Consider the following 26,448-nt stretch of genomic DNA (forward strand, 5'->3'; position numbering starts at 1 on the left):
CCGGCGGGAAAGGGATCAGCAGGTACGGCCGAGGACGCAAGGCCAATGAGAGCCAGGTAGGCTGGTCGAACGCGAGGGAACGGCGCGCTGTATGTCGTAGCCAGAGTGCCAGAGTCTCTGAACGCAGTATACACGCTCGATTCGAGACCCAGGATTTCACCGCCTCCGCGAGACAGAGAAGGCCGCCCGCCCTGCGCCTTGAGGCCATAACCGACAACGAGGCAGGCCGCTTGGACAAACAAGGCCGGAGGCGCTCATCCCAATTGGGCAGGCGCTTGAGACCGCAAATTTCGCACCTTGGGACCGCAAATTTTCCGGTACGAAGAGCGCTGCGAGGTGGGTCCTTTTTCGCGGGCACGTCCGCCATATGCCCCTACGAAGCTGGGGCGAACTGCTCACTTTACGGTCCCAGATTTGCGGTCCACCGGCAAGCCTAGCAGGCAATGGCGATCCCGCTAGTAGCCGCCGCCGCCGCCGCCATGCTCTGGGGTGAGTTGCTTCCGCGTCCTATGTGTAGCGACGGTTGTTGACGGCGTCGTTTGTCCCTCTCCGACGCTCAACTGCGTGCGACACTCTCCAACTCGCTCAGCGACACCCGTCCGACACGTCGTACGCCGACTCGTGCCGCAAGCAACAGGAGCCAGTACACCCTTCGTAGCTTCGTTCGCCGCGGCGATTACCACAGGAGGACAACCAACATGGGTGTGCGCGGGCTATGGGAGGTATAGTTCACATCTCGCAGGTGCTTCATCACGACTAACAACCGCTGGTAGGTACTGCAACCTGCGTCGACAGTCGAGACAATGGAAGACTATTTCATACACGAGGGATTTGAACACAGTCGGCGAGGAGAGCGGCTCTATAGGCTCGGTGTAGACGCAAGGTACGTCTGTGCCTACCATGGATACAGCTACAGCTAGCTAACTGCACGAAGCATCTGGTTCCATCAGATACAGAACACCTTCGCCATCGGACATGCCCAGTCAGGTGAAAATCCTGAACTGCGCACCCTTTTCTTCCGGCTGGCTCGCCTCCTCCGTCTGCCCGTGCATGCGATATTCGTTTTCGATGGACCAGATCGACCAGCCATGAAACGAGGACGACGGGTTGTACCGACAGGTCATTGGATGGTCGGCGCGATGAAATGCTTCATTGAGGCGTTCGGATATGGTTACTGGCATGTACGTGTGTCGTGCATCCTTCACTGATAGTATTCTCATTGCTCCCGCATAGGCTCCTGGTGAAGCCGAAGCTGAACTTGCGCTACTCAATCAGCTCGGATTGATCGACGGAGTCCTGACAGATGACAGTGACGTGTTCCTCTTTGGAGCGCGAACTGTCATTCGCAAGTGAGTAGTGTCACTGTCATGCCTCTTTGAATCGTAGTTGTAACACATTGCGACTATATACAGCTATGAAGCCAAGGCGAAGATGCTCACCGTCACCCATGCCTTCTCGGTCTCGACGCACGAGAGCGTGTTGCTTAGCCGTTCGGGGATGATACTGATGGCATTGCTGATGGGAGGTGACTATGACGAGGTATGATTGCTCGCTCATATGCAGTACCAACACTGATACTAGAGGCTACAGGGTGGTTTGCCAGGCTTCGGGCCACGAGTTGCTCGTGGCTTAGCACAATATCAATTCGGCGAAGCCTTGTGTCGGGCGGTCCGCGAGCTACATGCTGATGCACTGCCCGACTTCTTGTCTGGCTGGCGCAATGATCTGCGACGCACGTTGTGCACTGATGACCAGAAACAGCTTGGACGACACTACCGCAACCTGTCAAAACAAGTCCCAGATTCCTTCCCCAACATTGACATCGTCGACTTGTACGTCAATCCCGTGACATCACCGCCTGAAGATTTCGAATTGGTTCCCCCCCAACCGCCTGACATCGCGAGGCTTGGCCTTTTGTGCGAGCGTTATTTCTCGTGGGGAACAGCTCCGGGGATCATCGAGCGTTTCGGCAACTGCATACTACCGGGTGTGGTGGTACGCCTCCTTGTTGATCGAACGGCGAACCAGGATAGGCTCCTTGGTGCAAAGAGCGCACTCGAGGTACGTCTCTCCTGACTGATGTAGCTGTTCAAGATCATTCACAATACATACATAGAGTCCTCTTGAATCTCTTCTTCGTGTCGAACCCGACGGCTCAAAGCCACGGCGCTGCTCGAGCAACACACGACTTGTTGCTGTTGTTGATACGGGCTTCGCCGCTCTTGCCACTTCAGCCCTATTTGGCTCGCGACCGGCTGACAGCAGTCTTCGCCCTCGTGATGCGCCGCAACGACTGCCGATACATTCAATAGTCGTCCAGCATGCGTGGGACTTGGGTGGTGAGGCTGTGGCGGGTAATTATGTTTGAGTCTGCTGTGGACGTACTACGAGCTGACTCCGATCACCTCAGATTCACCAGCCAGCTGTACTGCGGGTCCGTCAAGGCATGCAAGAAGAAGTGGCACACGATCATCAAAGGGTACCCCAGCCCACCCACGCAACAAGGTTACCTGCCAGAACAGTGCAACGAGGCAATCACAACGTATATCGACAGCTTCCGCGAAGGGTACCGCACGATCAAGGCGGATTGCTGTGCAGTCTCGGAGTCGCGACGCACTGCTGCTGTCCGAGTCAACATCGTCAACGAGCATGTTGAGTCGCATTGCATCGCCATCTACAGGGTCAGTGAGCCCATCTGGTAACCGTTTATTCCTCTTTACTAACTGCAATATGAATAGATTGTTCGACGACAGCTATGGCGACAGCACTACAAGCGTGTATGGCCTCGCGGAGCAGGCGGCAAGCATATTCATGGGCACGTACACGAACGTGGACTCAACCTCGTCCGCATTGAGCACGGCGATATCTGTGGGCTCGTCAGCGACGTCTGCAGGCTTGTCCGCGACGTCTGCGGGCTTGTCCGCGACGTCTGCGGGCTCGTCAGCGACATCCGCGGGCTCGTCAGCGACGTCCACGAGCTCGTTGATGATGGCGTCGAGTGGGTCCGACCAGAAGAGCGGTGTGCCGAGGATGACTGACGCGCCTGATGTCCCTTGCGAGGGTGCACACAGTGCGCCGCGAGTCAGTGATGGCATAAGCAAGCCATTCAGACATGTGACAGGTGAGTCATTCAGCGAAAGTGCGTTGCTCGTCTATGTATGCTGATGAATACCAAAGCAGTGTCGTCAGAAATTCAGGCCGGGTTACTGTCGCATGCGGGAACAGGGGTTATTGATCTCACACGGGACGAAGAGGACGGCAACGTCGTCACGGTATGTTCAGATGATGTTATAGAAATCTCGAGCGACGAAGAAGCATAGGCTGTAGATTAGCGAGTCCGAGTAATTTATAGACTATCTATTCATGATCCCAACTATCTATGCGCAAGGACATGTTCGTCCGCACTGGCTACAAGGATCACTGGCAGCCCTGAAGGGGTTGAAATAGTCCTTTCTGTCGACGAGAGGGGCATCTACCGATGACAATAGGTACTTGAAAATCGTGCCAGGATTGTCGAAGTTCTCTGCCCAACCTCCCCAAGTGCATATGTCGCGAATATGCCATCTCTTGACCACAGCGAGATATTGACAACCACCGCGGCGGAATGAATGTGTTCCGTAAGGCCGTGGATCTATGGAGATGTCGAGGAGATTATTCCGAAAGCACTCAACATAGCTGTCGTACGACTAGTAGTAGTAAGTCCGAGTCAATATGTCATCGACATTTAGATATGCTGAGCACGCACCATGCCATCTGAAGCTCTGACACTTATGTTATCCAACCCGACGCGCTTACGAAAGATGTAGCCTGCACGCTCTATGTTCAAATCCTTGCAGATTTTCCACCACTCCGCGAATGCTGTGACTGGGCATAGATGTCGGTCTTGTACATTCGCCGGATACAGGTAAAACGGTGCAATCCCTACAAATAATGCAAGATATGGTAAGCAAGGGACAGTACACGGCAGATACTTCTGTTGGGGCTCACCACCGTATTGGGCTGTTTTCCGAAAAGGCAAGTCGAGTCGGACACAGTGGACCTTGCCCTTGCCGGCGATGTCCACAACGAGCATTTCGATGTCCGTCCACATGATCCGTAACGCTTCGTCCACCCGGAGTAAGCAGAGCATCGAGATGACATAGAGGAGATGGAGCATGCGGCGAACCCGGTGCCCCGCCCATTGCTCAGGACACTCAGCCTTTCGCTTCCGCGAGGTTGTTTGGCTGCTGTCGGTCAGCTGGAAGTCGATGTTAAACTCCCAGAGCCTCTTGACGATTTCTTCAGTGATCGCGCGTGCACTGGTCACGTCTTCTCCGGCACGGATCTATTTGAGTTCACGAAATCACAATTAGTAGACTGGCATAAATGTGAGAATAGAAGACAACTGACCTTGCGTCGTTGGAGACTAACCATGTACTGTGAAACGACAACAGAGAGAGAGGGATTCCCGCTATATTTGCCAGTGAGCGGATTCTGGCCCCATGACTGTTCTCCAAATCCGAAATCACGTCCAAACTTGTGGCTGATCGCTGCACGCATCTTCTGTGCCGTCGCATACTTGACGCGTGGGACATCTGGATCCTTTGGTTTACCGGAATGGATATCAAGTTCGTCAGCTCTAGATGGGGTAATGTTAGTGTGCACGACCGTAAGATGTGCATATAACACACTTGTCCATTATCCATACTGCCACCCACGACGGCAACTCCTCTGGTATGCACTGATTGTACATCTCCATCTTCTGCTCTTCGTCAACAAAACCCATCTCGACGCAGAAGGTCTTGAAGTGTTTCCATTGCCTAGTACATATGATCATTTAATCGTAGCTCGCCTGCACCTGTGTTGATCGCATACCGCTGATATTCACTAATGGTATTGTCAACCACAACGTTGGCCGACGCCTTTTTTAGATTGGTCTTCATTGCGCCCAGATCAAGCTTCGGCTTCTTTGCCATGGGTACAGGTTCACTGAGGTGGTATATCCCGGAGATAGGCTGAGACTCGTCTGTAAGGTTGTCACTGAGGTCGTCGCCGAGATTGATGTCACCGCCAGAGTCCCCTATTATGAGCGACTCGACAGCATCCTCTTGGTCATGTTCGATATCTTCGGTGTCAATAGACTGGCTATCCATTAAGCACGAGAGGGCGCCATCAGGAATTGGTGACGAGGGCATTGTGCAACTTTAACAAGTGAATACGAGGCAGAGAAAGGGAGCCTACAGCTCAAGCCCCTGGTGTGAATATTCCCGGAGGCTCCGTTCGTACTGCCGAACGCCTGTTCAGGGTCATCCGCCGATCACTCCTCTGGCCCGCTTTGTCGCACAGAGACGGCGACGTAGCACGCATTTCATTCTCTAGCTAGTCTAGTACTCCATGTCCATGCATAATGGCCCAGTGCCAACACTTGAAGTGCTTGCCAAAGACGGACCTGATATTCTCAATCTTCCACGTCCTGGACAGCCACTGCGGGAAGATCGCAATATCGAGACAGTCACTTTCACAATGTGAGTACTACGACTAGCAAAAGCTGGCAGTAAGATCACCCACTTACCTGTGGACTATCCCAGTACGAAGAAGACAACGAAACAACAGCTTAGCGAGAAGCTCAAGGACTATGGGCTGTCAATGAGTGGGAATCGAAGTGATCTAATAGAACGCCTACGTCAATTCGCACAAGACCGGACACAATGGGCTGCGTACGTACCATCAAACCTTAAGGCCTTATGGCCTACTGGTCGCTAACTCCCTGGCTAGTTTATTCAGACCCGCAGTGAAGCGGAAGCGCGGCGACATCTCTGCAAGTCGATCTACAAGTCATTCAGCAAAGCGGATTCTCACCCAGTTCGGCCCACGAGAACCTATCACCGAATATCAGAGCAGGCGCACCGGAGATCAACGGGCACCACGCCCCATTCAGGAAGGAGTGGTTGTCGGAAACGATGCCTGGGTACATGCTCCGTTATAGACCGTGCTGCAGATCACAAGTACTAATGCGTACCTTCGATGACAGGCCGACGCAGTTCTGGCTGGGTACTCGGTGGCACCAGCTGCACCTCCAAGCTGTATGCTCCCTACTACATCGCCAGATGTGTGCATGAGACATCCGATCCGGATCGATGGTCCTCCGCCTAGCGAGCGACTCCGTGAAGACCAACCTGAGCAGGATGAACCGGAGAGTATGGGAGGATGTGCTGGCAGTGCATCTGTCGGCGAAATCAGTAGTACAAGCTATACCGTAAGTGGAAAAGTCACCGGCTAAGGCCCACCGATACCGTGATAGGTATTCCTAGTATGCTCTCCTGCTGACTCATGTTCCGTCTCTGGTAGGGTGTTCGTCTTCGTCGAGTGGAGCGTGGATTGCTCTCGATGGGTACGAAGCAAGACTGGGTCGCGGTCAACGTCAAGGCACTCTGCGACAAGTTTGATCACTTTCTCGACACCTTCCCGCAAGGCGCCTCATCTCGTGCCTCAGCTGCGCAAGGCCCCGGGTATGTGCCGACTGGCAGCGGGGCCGACAGTCAACACATACCAAGTTCCATGGCAGCTGCCACCGTACCTCCCTCTGAAACTGCATCATCTCGTATGCGTTCGGCACTCCGAGTCGGGCCTCCATCATGCACTCCACAAGTCGTACAAGAGACAACTCCCGCAGATCGCTGTGTATGTGTGAACCTCGATGGTCGGGACATCTATTTCGAGAAGGCGGACTTGCCTGATCCCCCAGCCATTCACTTCTCCGACGACATCCCAGGACTTTTCCTTGAGTGGCATGCATCGCGTCGACTGATCATTGCTGGACATGGCATCCCCATCAAGCACTGGGACAAGCTGTACAAGAAACGGAACAAGTTGGTCGAGACGGACGCATGGAAAGCGATCAAAGTTGAATGGGGCAACTGGAAGGTACGAGCGAGTCGTGGCTGCATCATCTGTGACTCTGTGGGCTAGCTGCTGACTCGGATACGACTCACACAGTTCTTGGTGGAAGAACGCGAGCGGTTCCCGACAGAGGATGCCTTCTGGCATGCGTACAGTGATGAGAAGGGTGAGCGGATGTCGTACCAGCATATCCTCGACAAGTTGCAACAGGGCCGAGGCTGTACAGACGACGCAGATTACGACGCCGCGATGAAATACTTCGAGGGAAATCTGGAGCGCGCCGACACTCGTGGTCTCTTCAGGTACCGGAAGCGAGGGATCTGGCGAGTATGTAGCAAGAGGCTCACAATCGCCAGAATATGGCGCAAGTTGCTGAGCGAGGACCCGGAAATTCAGGCGAACTGGGCAGCGATGCAGTCTGCCAATACCTCCGGCTCAGGCGAGCCTTGAACCTTCTGGGCTTTAGTAGCATCCTTGGCAAGTGGCCGATATTCACGTCCCTACCTATGACCGTCCTCGTGTATCATTGCTCTCGAGTCAATACAGTAGAACAATCGCGGTGTCATGTTTCATTCGCGAGCTAATTGGTTCTGGTTGCATGTAATACTACCCTACGGTCGCGTAAATACAATGCCTCAGCCGCACGGACGGCGATGTTTCTATGAGTGCGACAGAACGGGCGAGTCGAGCAGCAGACGAGAGTTACAGGGGCCGAGCGAGGCGCGAACGGTAGCTGAGAACGCCGGTGGCTACCGGTATCCGGATATGGAAGGTGGGACCGTCAAGCGCTGAGACCAGAGCGTGACAGGACCGTGAATCTTTCGGAGGAAGAAAACGCGGTTGCGTTCGCTCGGGAGCAGGCTACAAGCGACGCCAGGGCCTGTGACAAGTACGGGTATTGTAGGCCGCACTGGGACAGCGCCGAGACATCGTACGAGATGCGGAGCGCACGTGCAGAACGCACGGACCATCCCCTGCGAAGTACGACGTATAAGAGTCGTCGATCTCACTGGTCTCTGGTCATCACCTCTCCCTTCCCTCGCTCTCTAGCTCCCTCGCAGTCACGGGTCCCTCCACCACTGAGTCCTCGTCTGAGAGGTCAGTTAGTGTTGCTCGTCGTTGCCAGTAGCATCCGCTAACATCTTCTCTCGTTGTCCCACTCGCCTTTGACCATTCAATTCGGCCAATCGTCGGGATTAGTCCGTCGCATTTGTTGAGTCGCAGGTATTTTTATATTTCATTCTACTAGTTTGTATTCTAGCTGACTATCCACGTTTACGGTTACTGGTACAGACTGCTCGGTGCGTTGCAGGTTATCACGGCATAACACCGAGGCAACAATCGACGGAAACGGAACCAGTATGTAGCCCTCGATCATCTCTAACCCATCCACGTTTGCTTGAACTGATCTGCACTTCCGTAGACGATGGTTTCCCGACCCCATCTCATGCACCATCCAGCATCACCGGCCCTCAGAGTCAACACGTCACCTCGACACGAAGCGATTGCATCCGCGCGGGCCCCTCAAGTCGGGTGGTCGGTTCTCGGTGTTAACGGTGTGCTTGACCATCAATGATGACGTTGCGGCTCGTGTAAGTCGGTTACCATTTCGAAGAACTACGCAGCTGACCTGTCTCGTCTCCGGTCTGCCGTGCCATGCGGACGCAGACGATGTCGACACCGCGCTGCCTGCGCTCCTGCATCGGTCCAGCGACGAGGCCTCGTCCAACTGTTGACCCACGCCATAAGCGGTACCGACGCGAACGATCGCTTCGTCGGGCTCGCCGGTAAGTAGGTAAATGAAACAAGTGTACGCACCCTCTGGTCTACCCTCTCGACTCCGAGACCTCCCGCTCACATCTCCCTGTCCCCACGCTCTAGACAGCGTCTCCCGAAATGGGGCTCCGTGATTGAGTTCTCGGAACGTTGCTTGCACGGCGCAACCCGGACTCATATTCCGGCGATGACGGTGACCGCTGACCGAGAGTGAGCTGCGATCGAGACTCGCGAATCTCGCCGAGGTCGCACACGTCCTACGTGATGGCCGTCGGCGCACGCACTGGCCGTACGTACAGAGAACTTGCAGGCACCCGTAGGGCGTACGCGTCGGAGGCACACTGAGCGGTCGTGGCGTGACAGCGACATCGGCCTCGTCGTGAGTCGGGCTGCCGCAGTTCTAGGTGCCACTCGGAGACGGCGGTTGTCGATCAGCAACAGGCAGGAGCCTGAGATGCAAGACGCCACAGCACGCCCGAGACGGTGTGAGTCAGTGCAATAGCACTGGGCCAGGCGGATGAGCAAGGGGAAACAAGCAAAGTCGAACCTTCGCGCGTCCTGCAACCGAGGCACGTGGCCGAGTACGTCCAACCGCGACGGCAAGTTGAAGGTCGGCAGGACGTAACGCACTGCGTGCTGCTGGTGAGCCGCGCCGTCCTGATCCAGTCTCCGGTATGTGCTCACACGGGCTCTGTGGTCGCTATGCTGCGAGCCATAACGGCGTCGGCAGAGAACGCGCACGTCCTCACTGGTGCGACTCGGAGGCTGCTGTAACGAACCCTGCGCCGGATCAGCAGGTACATGCCCGGCGTGAACGGGCCTCGAAGCACTTTCCATGTGCCTCGCACAGTGTGGACACCATGCATTGCACGCGACGAGAGAGCATTGGTGCGATATCATACAATGACGGCGGGGTCCGATTCCGAATGGTAAGTGGTTCCGCTTTGTTCTGTGACATCGGACTGACCTCGGCAGATGTTCGTAATGGATACATGAGGTGCCGGATTGGGTCGATTGCAGCTCGTCGGGCTTGGTGAGTGCTCACCTGCGTTCCGCGCTCACTCACCGTAACTCAAACGCGGACGAGACACCAGGTTAGGTATAGATACAGGGAACACACGTACTTCGCTTGCGAGGTACGGTGGTGGCAGTAATGTCACTGCCTCGGTACGGATGTCGGACGACCCGACGAGACCATGCGAGTAACGTCAGCACCAAGCACATTTCGTGGGGTGGGTCGTGTGTCGATCGACGGTACCAATTTGCGCTGTTCGTTTCGGAACCCGGGACCTGAGTCATGGTGTCTACGCGATCATGTTCGCGGGACGGAACGGTGAGTACGTCGCTGAGCTCGCGATCTTGCTGTTGACTCACAGTCGGTTCGGTACTAGCTCGAAACTCGGTACGCTGCAGCTTGTATTGGTGAGTACGTATTCTTGGTCTGCTTCATGATAGCTCACGACCGTGACGAGCAGCCGTAGCACGAAGCTGACGTGTAGACACAGCAACAAAGCTTCGGATGAGCAGACGAAACGACGCGGAGGAAAGGTGGAGTGCAACTTACACGATCTCCGTATCGACACTGACCATATAGCACTTGACCAGGTCAGGGTATTGGCCTGCGAGGTGACGGTGTGCATATGGTCTGGCCGTACGTGGTAGTACACCAAGAGTACGGTCCCATGTACCAATGCGTTGCGGGCACCGCACATCGACAACGCGCCGTCATTCACATTCACTACCGAGCACTGCAGCGGCTGCGCAGTCTCTGCTCGTCCGAGTTCTTTCAGGTATATGACACAGAGCAGGAGAGTACTTGCCGAGCTACCGACGTTTCGCGGTTCGCGTCCACTCCTCGCGCATATGACTGACATCGACCACGTTTCCTCTGTCGTGCATGCGACGACGAAGCTTACCTATATCCCTTCTGTCCCACCTATTGTATTCCCCATGCCCGTCGTGACTCGTGCCCTACGCTGACGCTTTCTCCCCTCGTGCCCTTCTCCCTAGCCACCGAGAAGTGACCAGTCACGCCTAAACGCGGCGCACGCAGACGCGTCACGAGCGCGCGGACGACCCGCATGCAGGGCGTCGGGGCTAGGCGCATGTGGATGCGGGTTCCCGTCGCGGACGTCGACTCTGCCGTTCGACTTTGGCAACAGCGCGCGGACGAGCGGACGAGCGGGAGAGCGCGGTAGTGCCGCACCGTGTGCAGTTTGATGTACGCCCGACGTCGCGTGTGCCTGGCTACGCACTCCTGCTCAGCTCGGGCCGCTGAACTTGCCGCCTCGGTGCACAGAGGGGTGCGGAGACGGAGAGGGCGGGGATGGGCTTCAAGGTCGAAGACGCGAATGGACATGGTCGCGAGTGAAAGGTGGACGCACTGACGTGTAGCGCAGAGCGGAGATGGAAGTGGAAGAGAGGCAGGAGAACGGAACATGGCACTAGGTGAGCACTCGACACAGGCTCTGCCAGCGAGCCCCCCGTGTCGGTGCAGGCGGATCCGCAACGCGGGCCCGCATGCTCAATCGCTGGCAATAAGACTTGCCACGGAGCCGTCTCACTGGAGGATCGCCGCCCTTACCGCACGATGGACACCAGATGGACGCAGTGCGCGGACGGGACGGAAGCGATGGACGCGCGGAACGAGACCCGTCCGCCCGCACCACGGCGCAGCGAAAACTATGAATAGCTATGGTTGACAGGCAATGAGCTACCATAGAACCGTCTATATAGAATCTCAAAGAAAGCAGCCACCCAATTTGACTCGACGCAGTCACAAAATCGCTCAGGAAAGAAATACGATCAACGAGAGCAATGTAGATGTGAGTATGGCGTACCCAATGAAAAACAATTATTAGCTAGATTAGCTAGGTGTGATGGGGGTATGGGAGGATGTATGAAAACAGGGGTTTGATGTAACCGACGATATACTGTAGTGTTCCTTCCGTTTGGTCTATTACTACTCTCCGAGAACGACGTAATGTACTGTACTGCAAAGCAATTAAATGAGAGGTGTCCGTGCAAGTGGTGTCGGGCGAGAACGAACGGACAGATAACACGGCTATATGGTATGGTGGTATCGCGGCGACGCGACTGTTAGAAGAATGTATGATACTTTGACGTGAATATGCAGCGAGCGGAGTGTATGAAATGAGTAGCGCGAGGAGAGGAGCAAGGGACAAGTAAGAGGCGAAGAAAGCATGAAACGCACGACGAGAAGTCCGGTATACAACCACCAGCAATCTGGGACACCGCCGGGTTACCGTGATGCCCCCAGCGCCATCATGCTCCTTCTCTTCAGCTTCCTCGTGAACGTCTTCGCGCGCGAGAGCCATTTCCGCTCTGTCTTGGCCTCACCGTTCGTCCCGGGCAACGACGCTCTCGAGCCTTTTGCCTTTAGCTCCGTAGGCGCAGGACCGCTCGAGGTTCCCGGCCCCGGTGTCAACGGACTCCCTGGCGGCGGCCCGTTCCCAGCGTAGACCACGCTACGGCTGGCCGCCCTGGCGCGTCCAGCCCTGCTCTCCAGCCCTTCGACCGCCAGCGAGGATGCTGCTGCCCCCGCGCTGCTAGGGCCGGCCTCCTCGGTGGCATCGCCCTCGTCAGAGTGGTGCTCCACGGTGGCCTCTTCGACGGACACGCCGATGAGCACGCCCTCCAGGCCCGCTCGCGACGGCGTCTTGCTGCGCGAGAGGCCGCGCGTGAACGCGCGCGAGAGCGACTGCCGCCCTGCGATGGTCGCCATCTGCACGATGGACTCTTCCTCGTGCGCGGGCGAGCTAGGGGAATGGGCAGAGACAGGGTTGGCTTCGGCGGTGGAGGCGAGCGAGTCCGCGGAGCCGTGTTGCTGGAAGAGGGTGGGTCAGCACCGGGCGGGAGATGAGAGGAGGCGGAAGAGACTGACGTGGTCCTGTACGGCGTAGAACGCACCTTTGTTGACGACGTACGCTGCCGCAGGCGTCGGTGTCTCCGCGCGGGACGCGTCGCCGTTCCTGCTAGCAACGGAGCCCTGCATCTCGCGTCAATGCTGCTGACCACAGCGCGACGCAGACGAGACGTACCTGCCCAAACCTCGACACCGACACGCTCCCCCGTCTCCGATCTCCAACGACCGGCCTTGCCGACGTCACAGCGACGGGTGACGACGTGCTGGTCCCGGACGTGTGTGACGCTGCGTCGTCCGGGAGTGTCTGCGACAGGCGCGACGCTGCACGCGTCTGCTCTGCTGCTGCAGCGGCCTGTGCGCGCCGCTCGCTTTCCTCCTCGACGCGTTGGAAGATCTATCGGTGTATTAGACATGGATGCCGGTCGCAGCGACCATAGCAATGAGACGCACCTGCTCAATACGCGCATGGCGATCCTCGCCCAAGTCCGCCTCTTCGTGCACGCTCATCTTACCCACCAGAACAGCCTAAGCAAGGGACGGAAGTGAAGCTCGAGGTCGAGCTCAGTAGCACGCTCGTGTATGCCAGCAGAGAAAAGGCGGCACGCGTAGGCTCTACACGTATACGACCACGCAACTGCGAGGGATGGTGCTTCTGGAAGGCTTGCCGAGAGCGTTCCGGTGTACGAGCTACCAGGGTCGCGGCGGCGGTGCGAGCGGTGTCCGCCGGAAGCGCGCGCCTGCGACGACAGAGGTGAACAATGGGTTGGAGGAGGAGGGGAGTTGGGGTCGCAGCGACCACGGTGTTGACTAGAACGTCGTCGGCGACGAAGACGCGGTAGCGACGTTGGTCGGCGTCGTTCCTTCGCGACACCGTGACTGCGCGAACGCGTTTCGGCGCTTACATTATTTACACTACTTGCCGATCGCTTACCCCGACGATTCGCCTTGAGTGACAATGAATACCGTACATATCACCACGGTGAACTCACAGACTAGAGGCGCAAGTCTAAAGCATGGAATTTGCCAGAGAATATGGAGAATGCGTTGTTGTAAGTATATGGAGGTGTGGTACGGCGCTACAGATTCGGTGTACATCGCATACATCATGCGGCTTTGACACATAAGACGACTACGTCGGTGCGAGCAAGTCTTTGTGCACGGAAGCCGGGGCCGATGGCGAATTGGGGGTTCATGAAGGGAACCCGTTCCGCAGCTCATATGGCCATGCCTGAGTTGCTGAACTCACGATGTCAGTCCGTTGTCTACGAGAAAAGATCATTGATACCAACCTGCACAATGTAGATGGTCGACCAGCATCAGATCGCGTTAGGTCTTTTCGCATAGCTGAAGCCAGCGGCGAGTTGGAGCTTCATGGAGATGACTCGGTCCGCAGCTTGTATGCGATCCAGAAGTTACTACAACATGCCGTCAGTTCGTTGCCTGCAAGAAAAGACCATACATACGGACCCGACCGATGCGCATGCACAACCAGGATCACACACCGCTACCTCCAGCACCTTGTCGAATCCCACCTGGGTCCCTCCGTCTCGTGTTCCCACCTCCGTGTCGCGCTTCTCGGTGCGCAGCGTGGATGGACCGCCGCCTTTACGCGGTCAGTACCACGGCACCGGCGTCAGAGGTGGCCACTTCTGTCTGGCAGAGGTGGCGTCCGGCGCACGCACGCGATACAGCCCCGCTCCAGCCACAGTAGCTCTGCCGCGTAGAGTCAGCGCCGACTTCGCGACATGCGGGGAAGCGCTTTTCCTGGCCAGGAACAGAGGTAAGCAACAGGCAATGATCAGGAGCTAGGAGAACGGGGCGTACAGCGGTTGGACTTGTTGCGTGCATGGGATGCGCATTCTTGACGATTGAATCAGGACGCTCATAGCGCATGCGTAGACTTGCTAGGCTGAACGCCGGTCGAGTTTGGCGCGAGCGCATCGTGTCTTCGTCAATGGTGCTCGACTCGGGGAGGTGCAGTGAGTTAAGCGCTCCTACCCAGCATCCCTGCTGCTTATATACGTTGGTCGTCAGGGGCTGTAAACGCTTGGTGTTCTCAGGAGCATCCCTGAGATTGTCATGCCGCGCCACGATCGTCACCGCTTGACAAAGCGGGATGGATGGTAGATCTGCCGAGGTGACACGGTTCTCATAGACAAAGGCGCTACCAAGCCATATCAAAGCGTCGCCACACGTCAGTACAACGACCAACCTGGAGGAAAGGGGGCAGGTTTGTCACGGGGTATGAGAGAGGGCCACCTCGAGGCGGCACTTTGCGTTAGCTAAATGGCTCGCGAGGCCTTACCTATCTGGGACGGCTGTGGCCTTGACATTTAGGAGGCACGGTGACCGCATCTCACACGGGAGACATAGAAGTATTATCGAAGCGAGATTTGGGTAGTTGTACAGATCTTCTGATGCGTATTCCTTCTACTTCGGTCAACGGGCGAATCGGTGGTGACGCGCTTGGAGCTATAGCGAAATTCGATACTTTGGGGCTGCCATCAGGAGCTGAGTAACATGAGCATTGGCCATAAGTGAGATACAGAGATATTGCCGTAGATGGAGCCGCTTACCAAGGTCAATGTTTGGATTTGCCTCCGGTTGTTGTGGCACAATTATGGCCACCAGTGCTCCGCGACACGACGCCTCTCGCGTTTCGGACCGTCAAAAGCGGAACAGACCACACCGACACGTGTGCCTCGAGCGAGGAAGTTAGGGAAACGCGCTGAGATCACTTTGATCCAGTCTTCGAGACGATCAGCAGGCGAACGTGTGTCGAAGATGACCTCCACTGGAGGATCTTCCAGTGCGAGGCTGCCCAGGGTAGAATCCAGCCTGTCGGGAGCACGTGGGGACATATCGTCAACAGATCCGTCGACGACGAAATGGATTTGACGCGCTGGGACGAAACACCATTCAAGGAGCTGGACTAGGTACCTAGGGAGCATGTTCCCTGTTTCCAGGAGTGTCGGGCAGTCAATGCGCAAGGAATGAATGACTAAATTGGTCAATCGCGTGTAGCCTCCCAATATACCTGTGGGGAATGTGAGTACAGCCCAGTGCCAATATAAGGGGATTCACGGACGACATACCAGGTATCGCTGGATTGACTCCTGTGAGCATGCTAAGGTTCACGGAGGCGAGGAAAGCCTGGATTTTGCTAGCTTCGTCGGGGTCGACATCCTCAACGTGGTCACAGTTGGTATGTTCCAGATGAACTTCCTTGATGGTCACCGAGAACGGCGGCTTGATGGTGGACGCCGAACGCATGGCAAGGCAGAATTCGGTGTACCCGACGAGATCACCTCTGAAGGTATCGATGCTGACTTTCTGATGGATTGGGTAGGTCTCCTTCATGAGAGAGTACTCTAACGTGGGTCGCTTTGTGATGCACACGCAAGACCTCTGTGGCGCGGAGGAGAGTAGGGGCACCATGTCATCAATATCTTTGAAGTAGGCGTCGTACAGGTATAACCGGGCGGCCTAGAGACAACAGTAATCAGAAACTAATAAACGTGTCTCTTGAATCTCAGCAATGTACATACCTTGCGAGATACTTCTACGATCGCCTCTGCGACAGCCGGCGAAACACGATGCGGAGTCCACCAGGGTCGGTCCAGTCGTAGTGTGTCCAGAAAGTTGAACCTTCTCAGTACATCAGGGAGCCTATCATGCTTCCACAGCGACGGGGACCCCAAAGGAATTGCCGACGCATCTTCACTGATGCAGACATCATGGACGAGATCAACGATGCAGTCCGAGCGGAGCACATGCGAGGAAATGATAGCCAGGAATGCGGTGACGTCGTCCCAGTCCTTGAATGTAACGACCTTGAAGATGTGCGGGCGAGAGGTCCGCACCCAGGAGCGCGCGACAGAGCTACAAGCCCTCATTGTCGACTGGTCGTCGGATGCGAGGTTGATGACCATGTCACATAGCTCCTGGGGGAAGACTCCGCGGAAGATCCGGGCAGCGCCACTCCGACGAGCCTGAGTGCGTCGCGCAGGACGGCGCATGACTTGGGAATGTCGGGACAAGGATCAAATTTGCCAAGATGGTACAGACGTCTCAATAAACCCAGGTTTCGAAGCGATGTTGTCGGTCCGACGACGGCTCGGAGTGGTGGGAGGTGTAAGTCGACACGGGTGGCTGTCGGGTTCTCGGGTTCGGCGACTCGGACGCGGGCGCGTGCTTGAGCTTGTAGACGGTGAGCGGTCGTTGGGAGTCGGGCAAATGCTGATCGATGGTCGGGTGGTGGCGAATGAGAGAGTGAAGTCCTGGTGTCCTACAATCCATTGTTTCGAACCGCGCAGTACTTATACACCACCGAAATGTGAGCCACTCCGAGTTACCTCCGAACCTGTACCCGGGTACAATGTAAGCATTATTAGGAAGAGCATAAAGGTAATGGCGGTGGCACACCACCGCCCCCAGGTGCTTCAAAAGAAAGAATGTAGGCACACTAGACCATAGCGATCAGGTGGCAAATGTATGCAGACCGCCGTCGGCCCGCTGGAATCCTTTGTGAGTGACCCAGTAGACATCCAGGATGACATACGTACCAGGTCATTGTGCCCGCTGTGACTGTGACCAGCAATGCTCCATCGTGTATTGGAACCCCGTGTAGGTCTGCACAGAGCACACTAGACTCGTTCGTGCGCAACTGCACAGAAGCCTGGGTAAGCAGGATGAGATAGCCCCAATCCACTCGGACATCGAATCGCAGCCGCGAGCCATCTCTATACGGAAAACGACTTCGAGGTCCGAGTTTTCCTGCGCAAGCTGTGCGAGTGCATCGTCCAGATGGCTATCGGACGTCCAGTCCCAATGCGGACTGGCGTCCCGAAATCGAAGCATATATGCTGGGCACGCAGAACGCCGATGTTGAAGAGGTCAACAACGGTATGCGCAAAGTTTGCGTCCCGCAATTCTTCACCTCTGAAGTCGACGAGGAGCTCATTGATTCGAATGAACGTAGATGACGTCGACGTCTCCCCGAAAGTCCCTGCGTGGCAGTCAGTCTTGAGCCTTCGGGGTGATAATGTACCGTGACCACTCACAGGCGACTGGATTTAGTGAATGGTCAACTCGCCGGCGGAACACCTCTTCGTATGTCCGGCTCAGAAATGCGACTGTTTCGTGCAGCATGAATCGTCTTTGACGGTTCCCGGCGGTAAGCTTGAGCTCGTCGACCAGGACCACCAGTTGCGTGCGGGCTAAAATACCTCGGTAGATGGCCATGCAGAACCCGACATACGAAGTTGCGTCTACAACCAACCTGCCGAGGCGAATGTCCCTCCCGGAGAACTCGGCGAGTGACGCAGCCGGGATGGAATGGCTATCCGCGCTGCACCACGACAGGACGAGGGACGCGCGCTCCGAGTCTGGCGTGGACAAGAGCACACGGAGCATATCACCCATGTGCAGAAATGCGACGCTGCAGATATGGAGATGCTTCACCTGGTGCAAATGATGAGAGTCCGACCTCTGAGACGCGCTGGACGATCACCTTCCGTGTGTACGTGAGGAGGTAGTCGGCCATTTCCTGCGAGAGTAGCGACGGATCCCACCAGAGATTCTCGAGCCGCAGAACCTCCAGTTCCGTGAGCTCTCGCAAAAGCCTGATGAGGCCGAGGTCGTGCCATACCGCACGCTGTAGTTTGGGCTCGCAGACGGCATTGTCTTGCGGGTCGACGCCGATATGGAGCTCGTGGACATAGCGCGCAAGGCTGCACGAGTTGAGAAGGGGGGAGTCGAGAAGTTCTTCAAATCCCGTGCGCTTGTAGCAAGACTGTAAGCTTACAGTACGGAATTTATGCGAGCGCGCCGTAACAAGCCATGTATGCGACACCAGGCTGCACACGCCCAGCGCGGATAGGTCGTCCCATAAGTAGTTGATAACGTTGTCGTGCAATTCGAGTGGAATGGTCGGAAGCTCTGTATCCTCCCGTCGTCGTTGCATGATGGCTAAGTTGAGGATGAAGGGCGGCAGCGACTCCCAGTAGGAGTAGGTACGTCGTTGGAATGGCACAGCGGGTGGGTGGACGTTCTCTGATCCGGGCAGAACTCGTCGTTATCAGATAATTTATGATTGCCCAACGACCTGTGTGGTACTCACCGTCATGTGCCCATCTTGTCGAACGCTGGACTACGCCCCCAACACCGAGCTTCCTCCTGGTCGCAGCTGCCAGTGATCGTCGAATCTTGCAACATATGACAAGCTCTGATCTAGGGTGGAAATGGGGGACTCTTCACGAAAAAAGGTCAACAAATGCGAACTTACCAAGGTCTTGGCGGCGACTGTGACATTAGTGCTACATCTGATATCCAGCCTGTCGTCGACTGGGCGTGCTGACTTGGAAACCTCTTTAGTCGACGAGCGAGCGAGAGATCGAGAGCATACGTGAGGGAGCAGATATGCGCGACAGTCGAGAGGGGAAAGATCCGTGCAGAGACGGGCACCATGGTCAGCTTTTATGTGCACAACGCAGACACGAGTGGAGCAGAAAATGACGTCGCAAAAAGGTAGTGTGACGTTCAAAGTCGAATCACGACGAGCGAGGCAAACGAATTAAGTATGACGAGTGGAACTTAACAGCATGGTTGGACGAGAAGGAAGGCGTTGTACCAGAAAAGGAAAGTACTGTGCAGAGGAAGTGTCACGGACATGTCACGAGAATGTCACGGACATGTCACGAACATGTCACATGCAGCCTCGCCGGACGCGGCGCGGTGGCTCTCGTGCACTCCGGATCCCACTCTGCGCGTTGCCCTCGCATACTTACAGGCATTGTGTGGGCATCATTTTGACCCTTCGGGGACAAATGACGACTCCTGGTCTGGCTGCGTAGTCAAGATGCATGGGCTGCGCTGGTTAAGGGTGGAGAGTGCAAGCCTTTCCGAGTCTCGCATCGGATGTACGTCCCCTTTTCCCTGTTCTCTTCACCTATAACGCGCTGATTTGACCTTTCCCACCAGCAGATGTTCGAAGTACCGGACCTGACACGGTCAGGTCGTCTCGCGAGGACAGCCGCGTGGCGCCCGTACGTGGCCTAGGCGTAGTAGGGCGTAGTGCGATCGTGCCCCGCCTGTGAGTTAACAGCGGCGCGCGTACGGTAATTCTACGCTCCGAAACCGCCTGGCAGCCCGACATACGGCGAACATGCCCTCGTTTTGCTCTATTCTCTTCGGTATCATCACCCGCGGCTCGTCGTCCAGCCCCGCCATCCGTGGCTTGTCGCACCGCCATCCTCTTCGGCCCACGTCTAACCTCCTTCATGACGTCCCGAGTTGAGAAGGAGCTAGCGCGACCGGGCTGGCCTTAGGATGCTCGAGCTTCCCACGAGAAGCTGGAAACGAAGGAGGGAGGATACGAGGCCGGTGGACAAGGAGAGGAAAAGGTCATGCTCGATCAGTGTTCGTACATTGATCGTTATCGTCGCCTTGGCCGGGACGCTGACTGCATGCTCGCAGCTGTTCGACTTGCCTGGCAAATTGGCTGGGGCTGAGGTGTCATCATCTTTGGTCCATCGACATGTGCCGTGTCGCATGTCGGTCTGGACGGCTGCGCCACGGCCCACACGTCAGTCACAGAAGGTTCCTGCTCTGATCAGCTCTTTCCGCCTGGTTTGCGTTGGTACTTCTGTCATCGCCGAGATTCGCTGCTTGTACACCGGCTTCTACTACATCAGCCGTCTCGCGCTCTCGATCAATGGCATGCTATGCACACCGTCTTGTCTCGCGACGCGCGAGGCCATCATTGCTCGTGTCGGGGCTTCTGGAGCTGCCTTGAGCGATTTGGGCGTGCACAGTATTGCGCAGCGTCCGCCCATGAGTCACGCTACTCCAGTATAGGTGGTGTCGTTATTCGCATGATGCATATGGGGCAGCCTACCTACTGGTATGGCACATGGCAGTGCACGCGCCCCAAGGCTGTCGTTGTTGGCAGGCCAAGACCTGTCTTTGATTGATGGAGACCGTGACTTTGGTATGTATGTCGTGGCAGTGTCTGTCTGTCCCATTTACGCGAGTGCTGTATGCGCGACTCTATATAAGTAGAGGCAGCTCGCTACAACTTATCATTGTACTAGCTACCCTTCAACCAATAGCAGCTGAGACCCTCTCATAGTTCCAGCCCCGCTCACACATCCCGTTCACCCTCACATTCTCGCCGATAATGCGACCTTTCGCGCCGCTCCTATACTGTCTCTTGGCCTTTCCTTTCCTTACATACGCAGCTTCTCCACCGGACAAGCTCACACTCCTGGTGCCACCTAGCCAAGTGCAAGTGAACTCAACCGTGTGCTTCGGGTGGGCAGAGCCTGTAGACGAGACGCGATACTATGGTACGTCGCATGCTTCCCAGCGCCATTGCGACTCATGACACCTGAGCTGCCCAGGGTTCATCGAGGCCGTGAACATCAGTATGCTCGCACCGAATGGGACGAACGTCGGGAGGGTCGGGGTGAACACCGACAACAACACTGGGCTCGGGTCGTGTGGTTCCTACCCTGGCACAGGCTACTCTGGCTGTGCCGTCGCTCCCGACACTGGCACGTACACCGTCGTGTGGAACTTCACGTACACGATGTCGTCCGACCCGGCGAAGGCAAACAAGTCGTACTGCGGTCCCGCACCGTTCTCGACGCAGACCTTTTTGCTGAACCGGACATTTGAGGCGAGGGTGATCCAAGGTGAGGCTACTTCGTTCACGAATCTGGAATACATGACGACTACGACATTGCCGACGAAGCCTACGGGGGATTTGAAGGTGGCTGGAGCGTCTGCCGTGCACCTACCGGAGCTGATCAGTTGGATGGGCGCGACAGCTGTCGGGGTTGGGATGATGTTGACGATATGAACATTCAAATGGCTCGGGTCATGGATTACAGACTACGAACGAGTATGCGCTCACGAAATGCTATATGATATCCGAGGATGGTATGCAACGTCTGTAAAGGGCGCCGTGGGTCTGCTGAGCGCGTTCTGGTGGAGGCATGTCTCGTCAGTACAAGCATAACGTCCTAACATAGCTTATGGAGGCCAACTTCTTGAGAATATTCATCACGGCGACTTCGGAAGATTCATTTCTGAATCCAGCGAACGGGTTCAAGTTAGGCTACTGGCCATTCGTGAGCGCGTAGACAAGGAGGACGAGCCGTTTTACCACCTTGTACTACCACCTTGTACTTAACACTCCTTCACCGCCCTCTGCTCGCCGTGCCCTTCGCCCTCCCGTCGTGCCATGTTCGTCTCCCGCGCAGCGTGCGCCCCGCCCTCCATGCATCCTCGGCCTGGGCCGTGCCTCGCCGTGCTGACTTCTCTCTACAGTCACTCGGTGCACGTCGCAATGCTACGGGCTGCTCCCGGTGCGCCTCCGCTCTCGCCAATCACACTCAAGTGAGGTACATCCGCCCATGCGCTGACCGACACGCTCCGCGAGTGACCTATCCGTTGCAACTACCTTGGAATAGCATCTCACCTGCATATATCCCGGTTAACGTTACTTCAAGTTTCCCGCGCACCGGAGAGAGAGGCACAGCACTTACCTGCAAGTACTGCTTACGCAGTCCACTGCCGGTGCCACGAGTAAACACAACGGCACATACGGCTCCGAGTGGCATAGTACTCAAGAGTGTTCGTTGGTCTATAGGAGCCCGACGAAGCTGGTCTGAGGCTGGCCAATTCAGCCAGCCGTAATAGGCATTCCCTTTGGTGAGGACAGTCGCGGCGAGCTGAAAACCACCAGTGCGAGAGGATGAGGAGAACCAGAGAGCGCCAGACGAAGTTCACTTGCACGCATTCAACAAACTCGACGAAGTGAAAAGTCATTTATCCTCTCTACGCCGTGCAGCCCACGTCCATGGATTCACTGTCTCCGTAGTTCTAAAGGGTTGATGTACGTAGGAAAACTCCAAATGTAACCGATCTATGCCGACAAACGTGCCCTAGACCCTTGCGAATCCGAAGAAGTCTGAGCTGCGCATGCGAGCAACGACAGTCCACACGCCGTTTCTGAAGTCAAGACAGTTGTTCGAGTCGCGGCCGACATCGAGCTAGTACTTATTGACGTGCTGTAAGTCCAACGCTACGGAGTCTGCCTCCTTCACTGGTAATTACCGTCCAAGCTGATATGCAACCGTCCTCACCACTCAAAGAGGTCGTGTTTAGAGTCTGCCTACGGAAGAAATGTCCAAGCAGGTTCCAAAGCCGCAAAGCTGGTTCCAGAGACTCCAGGCAGTACGTCCAAGCAGGTTCCAAGGCCGCACGTCTTGTTTCGGTACTGTACAAGTCCCACGCCCCTGCAAGCTGAGGCGCAAGCGGAGGCGATCGCGCTTTCTAAGTTTCTTACCCTCAGTGCGCTGCTTACAAGCTCTCGCTCATCTAAACCTTCGTTTGTCGCAAATAACAAGTCGATGCCACCGCTTGGCTCAGAAACGTTTACAAAGCTCTCTGCAGGCAAACTTTATGTAGGCGGCGAACGCTCATCGTCTCGTCCGTTAGCACCGGCTACCGCTATACCGGTGCCTCGACCCCCCACTACCCCGGACGCGGGGACCATGATTACCGGCGGACACAGCGACCTGGTGATCACCACAACGCGGGGTAAGAGCGGGAAGAGCCGGGCGAAGATGCGGGGCGGGTGCGGAGGATCCACTACCGCCTCCTGAGCGGGCGGAGACGCGACGTCTTCGCGAAAACATGTGCGGTGAGTGCGGAGCACCTCCCAGCGGTCTTGCGCGGCCGAGACGTCGTCGTTCGGACGTCTTTCGGAGCCGTACGTCTTCCTCTGCTTGCGCCCTGCCCTGGGCGATCGCCGCCAGGGCCTGGTTGGGGTCTGGCAGGCGCATTGAAGATTCACATGTCTAACCCCGCATGTTTGAATGCGCGACCCATGACTCCGTGACAGCGAGCTGCACCATTGCAAGTATCCGCTAAAAGGCTCTCGCCCGCGCCCGCGGCGTGTAGCCACAACGCCCTTATACCGCTTCGCCGCTGCCCGGCATCGGTGAGCACCCATCTTCCCCGACGCGACTCTGCAAGCTGACGACGACGCGTTCCAGATACCCTCGTTCGCTTTCCCCTGCCTCGTAACACGCAGAACACAGTCACTCCCGCACTTCCTATACCAGCATGTCGAAGGCGACGGACCCGAAGAAACCCGTAGGGTTTGCCATCCAGCTCACGGCGGGTGGTATGGCGGGCGCGATGGAGGCGGTAAGTCATGCGCTCTTCCTGCGTGTAATGGCTGACGAGCGTAGACTAGATATGTTGTCAGCCACTAGACACCATCAAAGTCCGAATGCAGCTGTCGCGGTCGGGCAAAGCACCAGGGGTGAGTGACCTGCCCGCCAATGATGCAGGCGCACGAACAGGCCCGGGCGCGCGTGATTCTGTGCCGTATTGTACAGACGCAATGGTATTGGCCATGACGTCATACAGCGCAGACATCCCTGCTTTGCCGTAGGCAAGCGCGAATGAGTGCCTGCAAACAGGTGTCCCGCTACGATGTCATTATTTGCTGACCGGCATCTCACAGACGAAACCTCGCGGCTTCATAGCCACCGGGGCGATGATCGTCAAGCGCGAGACACCACTCGCGCTCTACAAGGGTCTCGGTGCGGTACTATCGGGAATTGTGCCCAAGATGGCCATCCGCTTTGCGAGTTTCGAGGCATACAAGGGGATGCTCGCAGACAAGGAAACAGGCGTCACCAACCTCGGTGGCATCTTCTTGGGTAAGCGATTGCCGTTCCTGCTGCGCAAGAGAGAGAGAGATCAGTGCGACTGACATACCGCCCATCCAGCTGGGTTGGGTGCCGGCACGACAGAGGCGGTATTTGTAGTGACGCCGATGGAGGTCGTGAAGATCCGACTGCAAGCACAATCCCACTCGCTTGCGGATCCTCTTGAGCAGCCGATGTACCGGAACGCAGGCCACGCCGTATACAAGATCGTCAGGGAGGAGGGCTTCAGCGCTCTATATCGCGGAGTGTCCTTGACCGCCCTTCGGCAGGCGACAAATCAGGGTGAGTCGCGCCCTCGGATCACTCCCGTCGAGTGAGCTTCGCTGCGGTGACTAATGCGCATGTTCACGGGGTGTAGGAGCGAACTTCACGACGTACCAAGAGCTGAAGAAGTTCGCGTTGGCAAAGCAGCCAGACCTGCAAGAATTGCCGTCCTACCAACACATGCTCATCGGCCTCGTTTCCGGCGCGATGGGCCCCTTCTCGAACGCGCCGATCGACACAATCAAGACGCGTACGTACTGCTGCATTCCCCGCCTCCATGCCCCGCGCGCACTTCTCGCTGACTCACGTTGATCCGGCGCAGGCTTGCAGAAAGCGACGGCCGTCCCAGGGACGAGCGCCTTCGAGCGCGTCGCGGCGATCGCGCGTGACATGTGGGCGCAAGAAGGCTTCCGGTCGTTCTACAAGGGCATCACGCCGCGCGTGCTCCGCGTTGCGCCCGGCCAGGCGATCGTGTTCGCGGTGTACGAGCGCGTGCGGAGGGTCATCGAGACGATGCAGGGGAGCACCGAGGAGGATCGGTATAGCGAGTAGACGGGGCCGGCGGTGCGCGGTGCGCGCGGAGTCGGTCGGTGGATGCGCGGATGGTAGGACAGATCAGTAGTGTAGCATAGTGTACTATGGCTCAGCAATGTTTCAACGTGTTCGCGTCTTGTTGCTAGGCTTCGAGTCCCTGAGCGGAACGGCGCGGAAAGCGGTTATTTTCGTGGCCCTTCCGCTTTAACTCTGCAGTAACCAGCCCGACTCTCGATGCTCCGTCGACGTCTTGCGGACTGCCGCTCTTCGTAGACTGTCTCCCCGCGATTCGCCTCTGCCAGTGCTTGCGGTCCCTTATGCGCAGTCTGCCTTCCTTCCGGTCTGCTGTTGCAACTGGTTCCCTCCGCCGCCTTGCCATCGCGTTTCGCCTCTCTGTAGTTGGCCTTGCTTCCGGCTCGCCCTGGGTGTCGCACGTCCCCTCCGCTTTACCGTCGCAGTCCACTTTACCTCGCAGTCCTTTGTAGTGCTCCTCTCGTTCCTTCCGCCCGTTAACCTTCCTTCCGCCAGTTGACCTTCCTTCCGCCCGCTCCTTCCGCGGTCTGTTCCTACCGCCCGGGTTCCTTCCGCCGCCCATACCAACCCGGTCCATCTTTGTGGACCGCCTTCAATCTGTGAGGTCTACATGCCTTTCTTTGAGTTCGCTTTTGTCGCGCGGACCCTCCGAGTTCGCTCAAGTGGTCGTGCGGCATCTTCGAGTCCGCGGGCGGCATCTTCGAGCCTGCGCGCCGCCCTGAGCGGCCTATGACAGCGGCCTCCGAGTCAAAAATTTCAGTCCGCCTTGTAGTGTATGATCCGCCTTTCAACCAGATCGCTTCTCTTTGCAGTCTGCGACTATCTTATGGTGAATGTGTAGCCTGCTTGTATATTGACATCATCATATTCAGTATGTTGTCAGAAGCCGGGACTCTCTGCTTGTACAAGCTGATCGGCTTGAACTCGCTGTCGAAAGGCCGCCGAATCACCGACTCGGATCGACTGTGGACATGCAAGTTGAATGGTGTCTTCGTGACCGGTTTTAGGGATGACGAGCAAATGCTTTGAGGAATTGCCTTGAGCAGTATGAGCATATCTCGGAGGGGAGATGCAACAGTTCGGAGCTTGGGCAGTCCAAGTCTCGCCTTCGACAAAAAGGTGGGACTTGAACTGCACAGCTCATCATGTCCCATCTCCACATGATTGAGCCCAATAGATATACAGGCATAGCATAGCTTATTCTTGTACCATGTATGTTGGTTGACAAGCAAAAGATGAGGAGAGGCCTGGGAACATGTCTCGCGGCCTCTTGGTATCTTTCCCAAAAAGGCACTTGCTTACTAATTGGGCTCGCTACTCTGCCTT

General features: G+C 56.5%; 12 protein-coding genes across 12 annotated transcripts; 6 read left to right on the top strand and 6 right to left on the bottom strand.

Annotated features, from left to right (window-relative positions):
- Positions 1 to 698: 698 nt before the first annotated feature.
- Positions 699 to 2,007, top strand: B0H18DRAFT_834964 (PIN domain-like protein; the record flags this gene model as incomplete). The annotated part of the gene is made up of 6 exons (XM_048039436.1): positions 699 to 722; positions 774 to 883; positions 935 to 1,181; positions 1,234 to 1,349; positions 1,413 to 1,539; positions 1,591 to 2,007. Coding segments are annotated over 6 exons (1,041 nt in total), but the record flags the coding sequence as incomplete, so codon positions are not given.
- Positions 2,008 to 3,377: 1,370 nt separating this feature from the next.
- Positions 3,378 to 4,955, bottom strand: B0H18DRAFT_1084655 (uncharacterized protein; the record flags this gene model as incomplete). Its single annotated transcript, XM_048031817.1, has 5 exons — positions 3,378 to 3,686; positions 3,746 to 3,921; positions 3,988 to 4,324; positions 4,390 to 4,557; positions 4,953 to 4,955. 5 exons carry the CDS (start codon positions 4,953 to 4,955, stop codon positions 3,378 to 3,380), a joined length of 993 nt encoding a protein of 330 aa, XP_047894431.1.
- A 373-nt stretch (positions 4,956 to 5,328) lies between these two features.
- B0H18DRAFT_273240 (uncharacterized protein) lies at positions 5,329 to 5,924 on the top strand. Its single transcript, XM_048037365.1, has 2 exons — positions 5,329 to 5,504; positions 5,568 to 5,924. The coding sequence occupies exons 1-2, from the start codon at positions 5,374 to 5,376 to the stop codon at positions 5,740 to 5,742; spliced, it is 306 nt and encodes a 101-aa protein (XP_047894432.1). The 5' UTR covers positions 5,329 to 5,373; the 3' UTR covers positions 5,743 to 5,924.
- A 658-nt stretch (positions 5,925 to 6,582) lies between these two features.
- B0H18DRAFT_875189 (uncharacterized protein) lies at positions 6,583 to 7,329 on the top strand (the record flags this gene model as incomplete). Its single annotated transcript, XM_048040406.1, has 2 exons — positions 6,583 to 6,903; positions 6,976 to 7,329. 2 exons carry the CDS (start codon positions 6,583 to 6,585, stop codon positions 7,327 to 7,329), a joined length of 675 nt encoding a protein of 224 aa, XP_047894433.1.
- Positions 7,330 to 8,764: 1,435 nt separating this feature from the next.
- On the bottom strand, positions 8,765 to 10,144 carry B0H18DRAFT_1002201 (uncharacterized protein). Its single transcript, XM_048028353.1, has 5 exons — positions 10,047 to 10,144; positions 9,750 to 9,988; positions 9,631 to 9,688; positions 9,353 to 9,584; positions 8,765 to 9,297 (listed from the first exon to the last, which is right to left on the bottom strand). Exons 3-5 carry the CDS (start codon positions 9,647 to 9,649, stop codon positions 9,087 to 9,089), a joined length of 462 nt encoding a protein of 153 aa, XP_047894434.1. The 5' UTR covers positions 9,650 to 9,688; positions 9,750 to 9,988; positions 10,047 to 10,144; the 3' UTR covers positions 8,765 to 9,086.
- A 1,773-nt stretch (positions 10,145 to 11,917) lies between these two features.
- B0H18DRAFT_1210517 (uncharacterized protein) lies at positions 11,918 to 13,385 on the bottom strand (the record flags this gene model as incomplete). The annotated part of the gene is made up of 4 exons (XM_048036374.1): positions 12,992 to 13,385; positions 12,717 to 12,935; positions 12,560 to 12,664; positions 11,918 to 12,502 (listed from the first exon to the last, which is right to left on the bottom strand). Exons 1-4 carry the CDS (start codon positions 13,046 to 13,048, stop codon positions 11,918 to 11,920), a joined length of 966 nt encoding a protein of 321 aa, XP_047894435.1. The 5' UTR covers positions 13,049 to 13,385.
- A 1,401-nt stretch (positions 13,386 to 14,786) lies between these two features.
- On the bottom strand, positions 14,787 to 16,896 carry B0H18DRAFT_273357 (uncharacterized protein). Its single transcript, XM_048037366.1, has 3 exons — positions 16,090 to 16,896; positions 15,637 to 16,027; positions 14,787 to 15,578 (listed from the first exon to the last, which is right to left on the bottom strand). Exons 1-3 carry the CDS (start codon positions 16,558 to 16,560, stop codon positions 15,160 to 15,162), a joined length of 1,281 nt encoding a protein of 426 aa, XP_047894436.1. The 5' UTR covers positions 16,561 to 16,896; the 3' UTR covers positions 14,787 to 15,159.
- On the bottom strand, positions 16,897 to 18,014 carry B0H18DRAFT_273397 (uncharacterized protein). Its single transcript, XM_048037367.1, has 3 exons — positions 17,605 to 18,014; positions 17,107 to 17,549; positions 16,897 to 17,056 (listed from the first exon to the last, which is right to left on the bottom strand). Exons 1-2 carry the CDS (start codon positions 17,963 to 17,965, stop codon positions 17,284 to 17,286), a joined length of 627 nt encoding a protein of 208 aa, XP_047894437.1. The 5' UTR covers positions 17,966 to 18,014; the 3' UTR covers positions 16,897 to 17,056; positions 17,107 to 17,283.
- Positions 18,015 to 19,747: 1,733 nt separating this feature from the next.
- On the top strand, positions 19,748 to 20,622 carry B0H18DRAFT_1002241 (uncharacterized protein). Its single transcript, XM_048028354.1, has one exon. It carries the CDS (start codon positions 19,871 to 19,873, stop codon positions 20,396 to 20,398), a length of 528 nt encoding a protein of 175 aa, XP_047894438.1. The 5' UTR covers positions 19,748 to 19,870; the 3' UTR covers positions 20,399 to 20,622.
- Positions 20,623 to 21,482, top strand: B0H18DRAFT_1002243 (uncharacterized protein; the record flags this gene model as incomplete). Its single annotated transcript, XM_048028355.1, is given in 3 exon segments — positions 20,623 to 20,889; positions 20,944 to 21,343; positions 21,355 to 21,482. Coding segments are annotated over 2 exon segments (416 nt in total), but the record flags the coding sequence as incomplete, so codon positions are not given.
- Positions 21,483 to 21,736: 254 nt separating this feature from the next.
- On the bottom strand, positions 21,737 to 22,188 carry B0H18DRAFT_1002249 (uncharacterized protein; the record flags this gene model as incomplete). Its single annotated transcript, XM_048028356.1, has 2 exons — positions 21,737 to 22,025; positions 22,069 to 22,188. Coding segments are annotated over 2 exons (249 nt in total), but the record flags the coding sequence as incomplete, so codon positions are not given.
- Positions 22,189 to 23,677: 1,489 nt separating this feature from the next.
- On the top strand, positions 23,678 to 25,314 carry B0H18DRAFT_1159783 (mitochondrial carrier; the record flags this gene model as incomplete). The annotated part of the gene is made up of 6 exons (XM_048035801.1): positions 23,678 to 23,761; positions 23,811 to 23,879; positions 24,084 to 24,282; positions 24,352 to 24,573; positions 24,650 to 24,805; positions 24,878 to 25,314. The coding sequence occupies 6 exons, from the start codon at positions 23,678 to 23,680 to the stop codon at positions 25,105 to 25,107; spliced, it is 960 nt and encodes a 319-aa protein (XP_047894441.1). The 3' UTR covers positions 25,108 to 25,314.
- Between the last annotated feature and the right edge of the window lie 1,134 nt (positions 25,315 to 26,448).

This window comes from Fomitopsis serialis (genome assembly GCF_022376445.1).
Source record: "Fomitopsis serialis strain Sig1Antser10 chromosome Unknown B0H18scaffold_26, whole genome shotgun sequence".
Lineage (NCBI taxonomy): Eukaryota > Fungi > Basidiomycota > Agaricomycetes > Polyporales > Fomitopsidaceae > Fomitopsis > Fomitopsis serialis.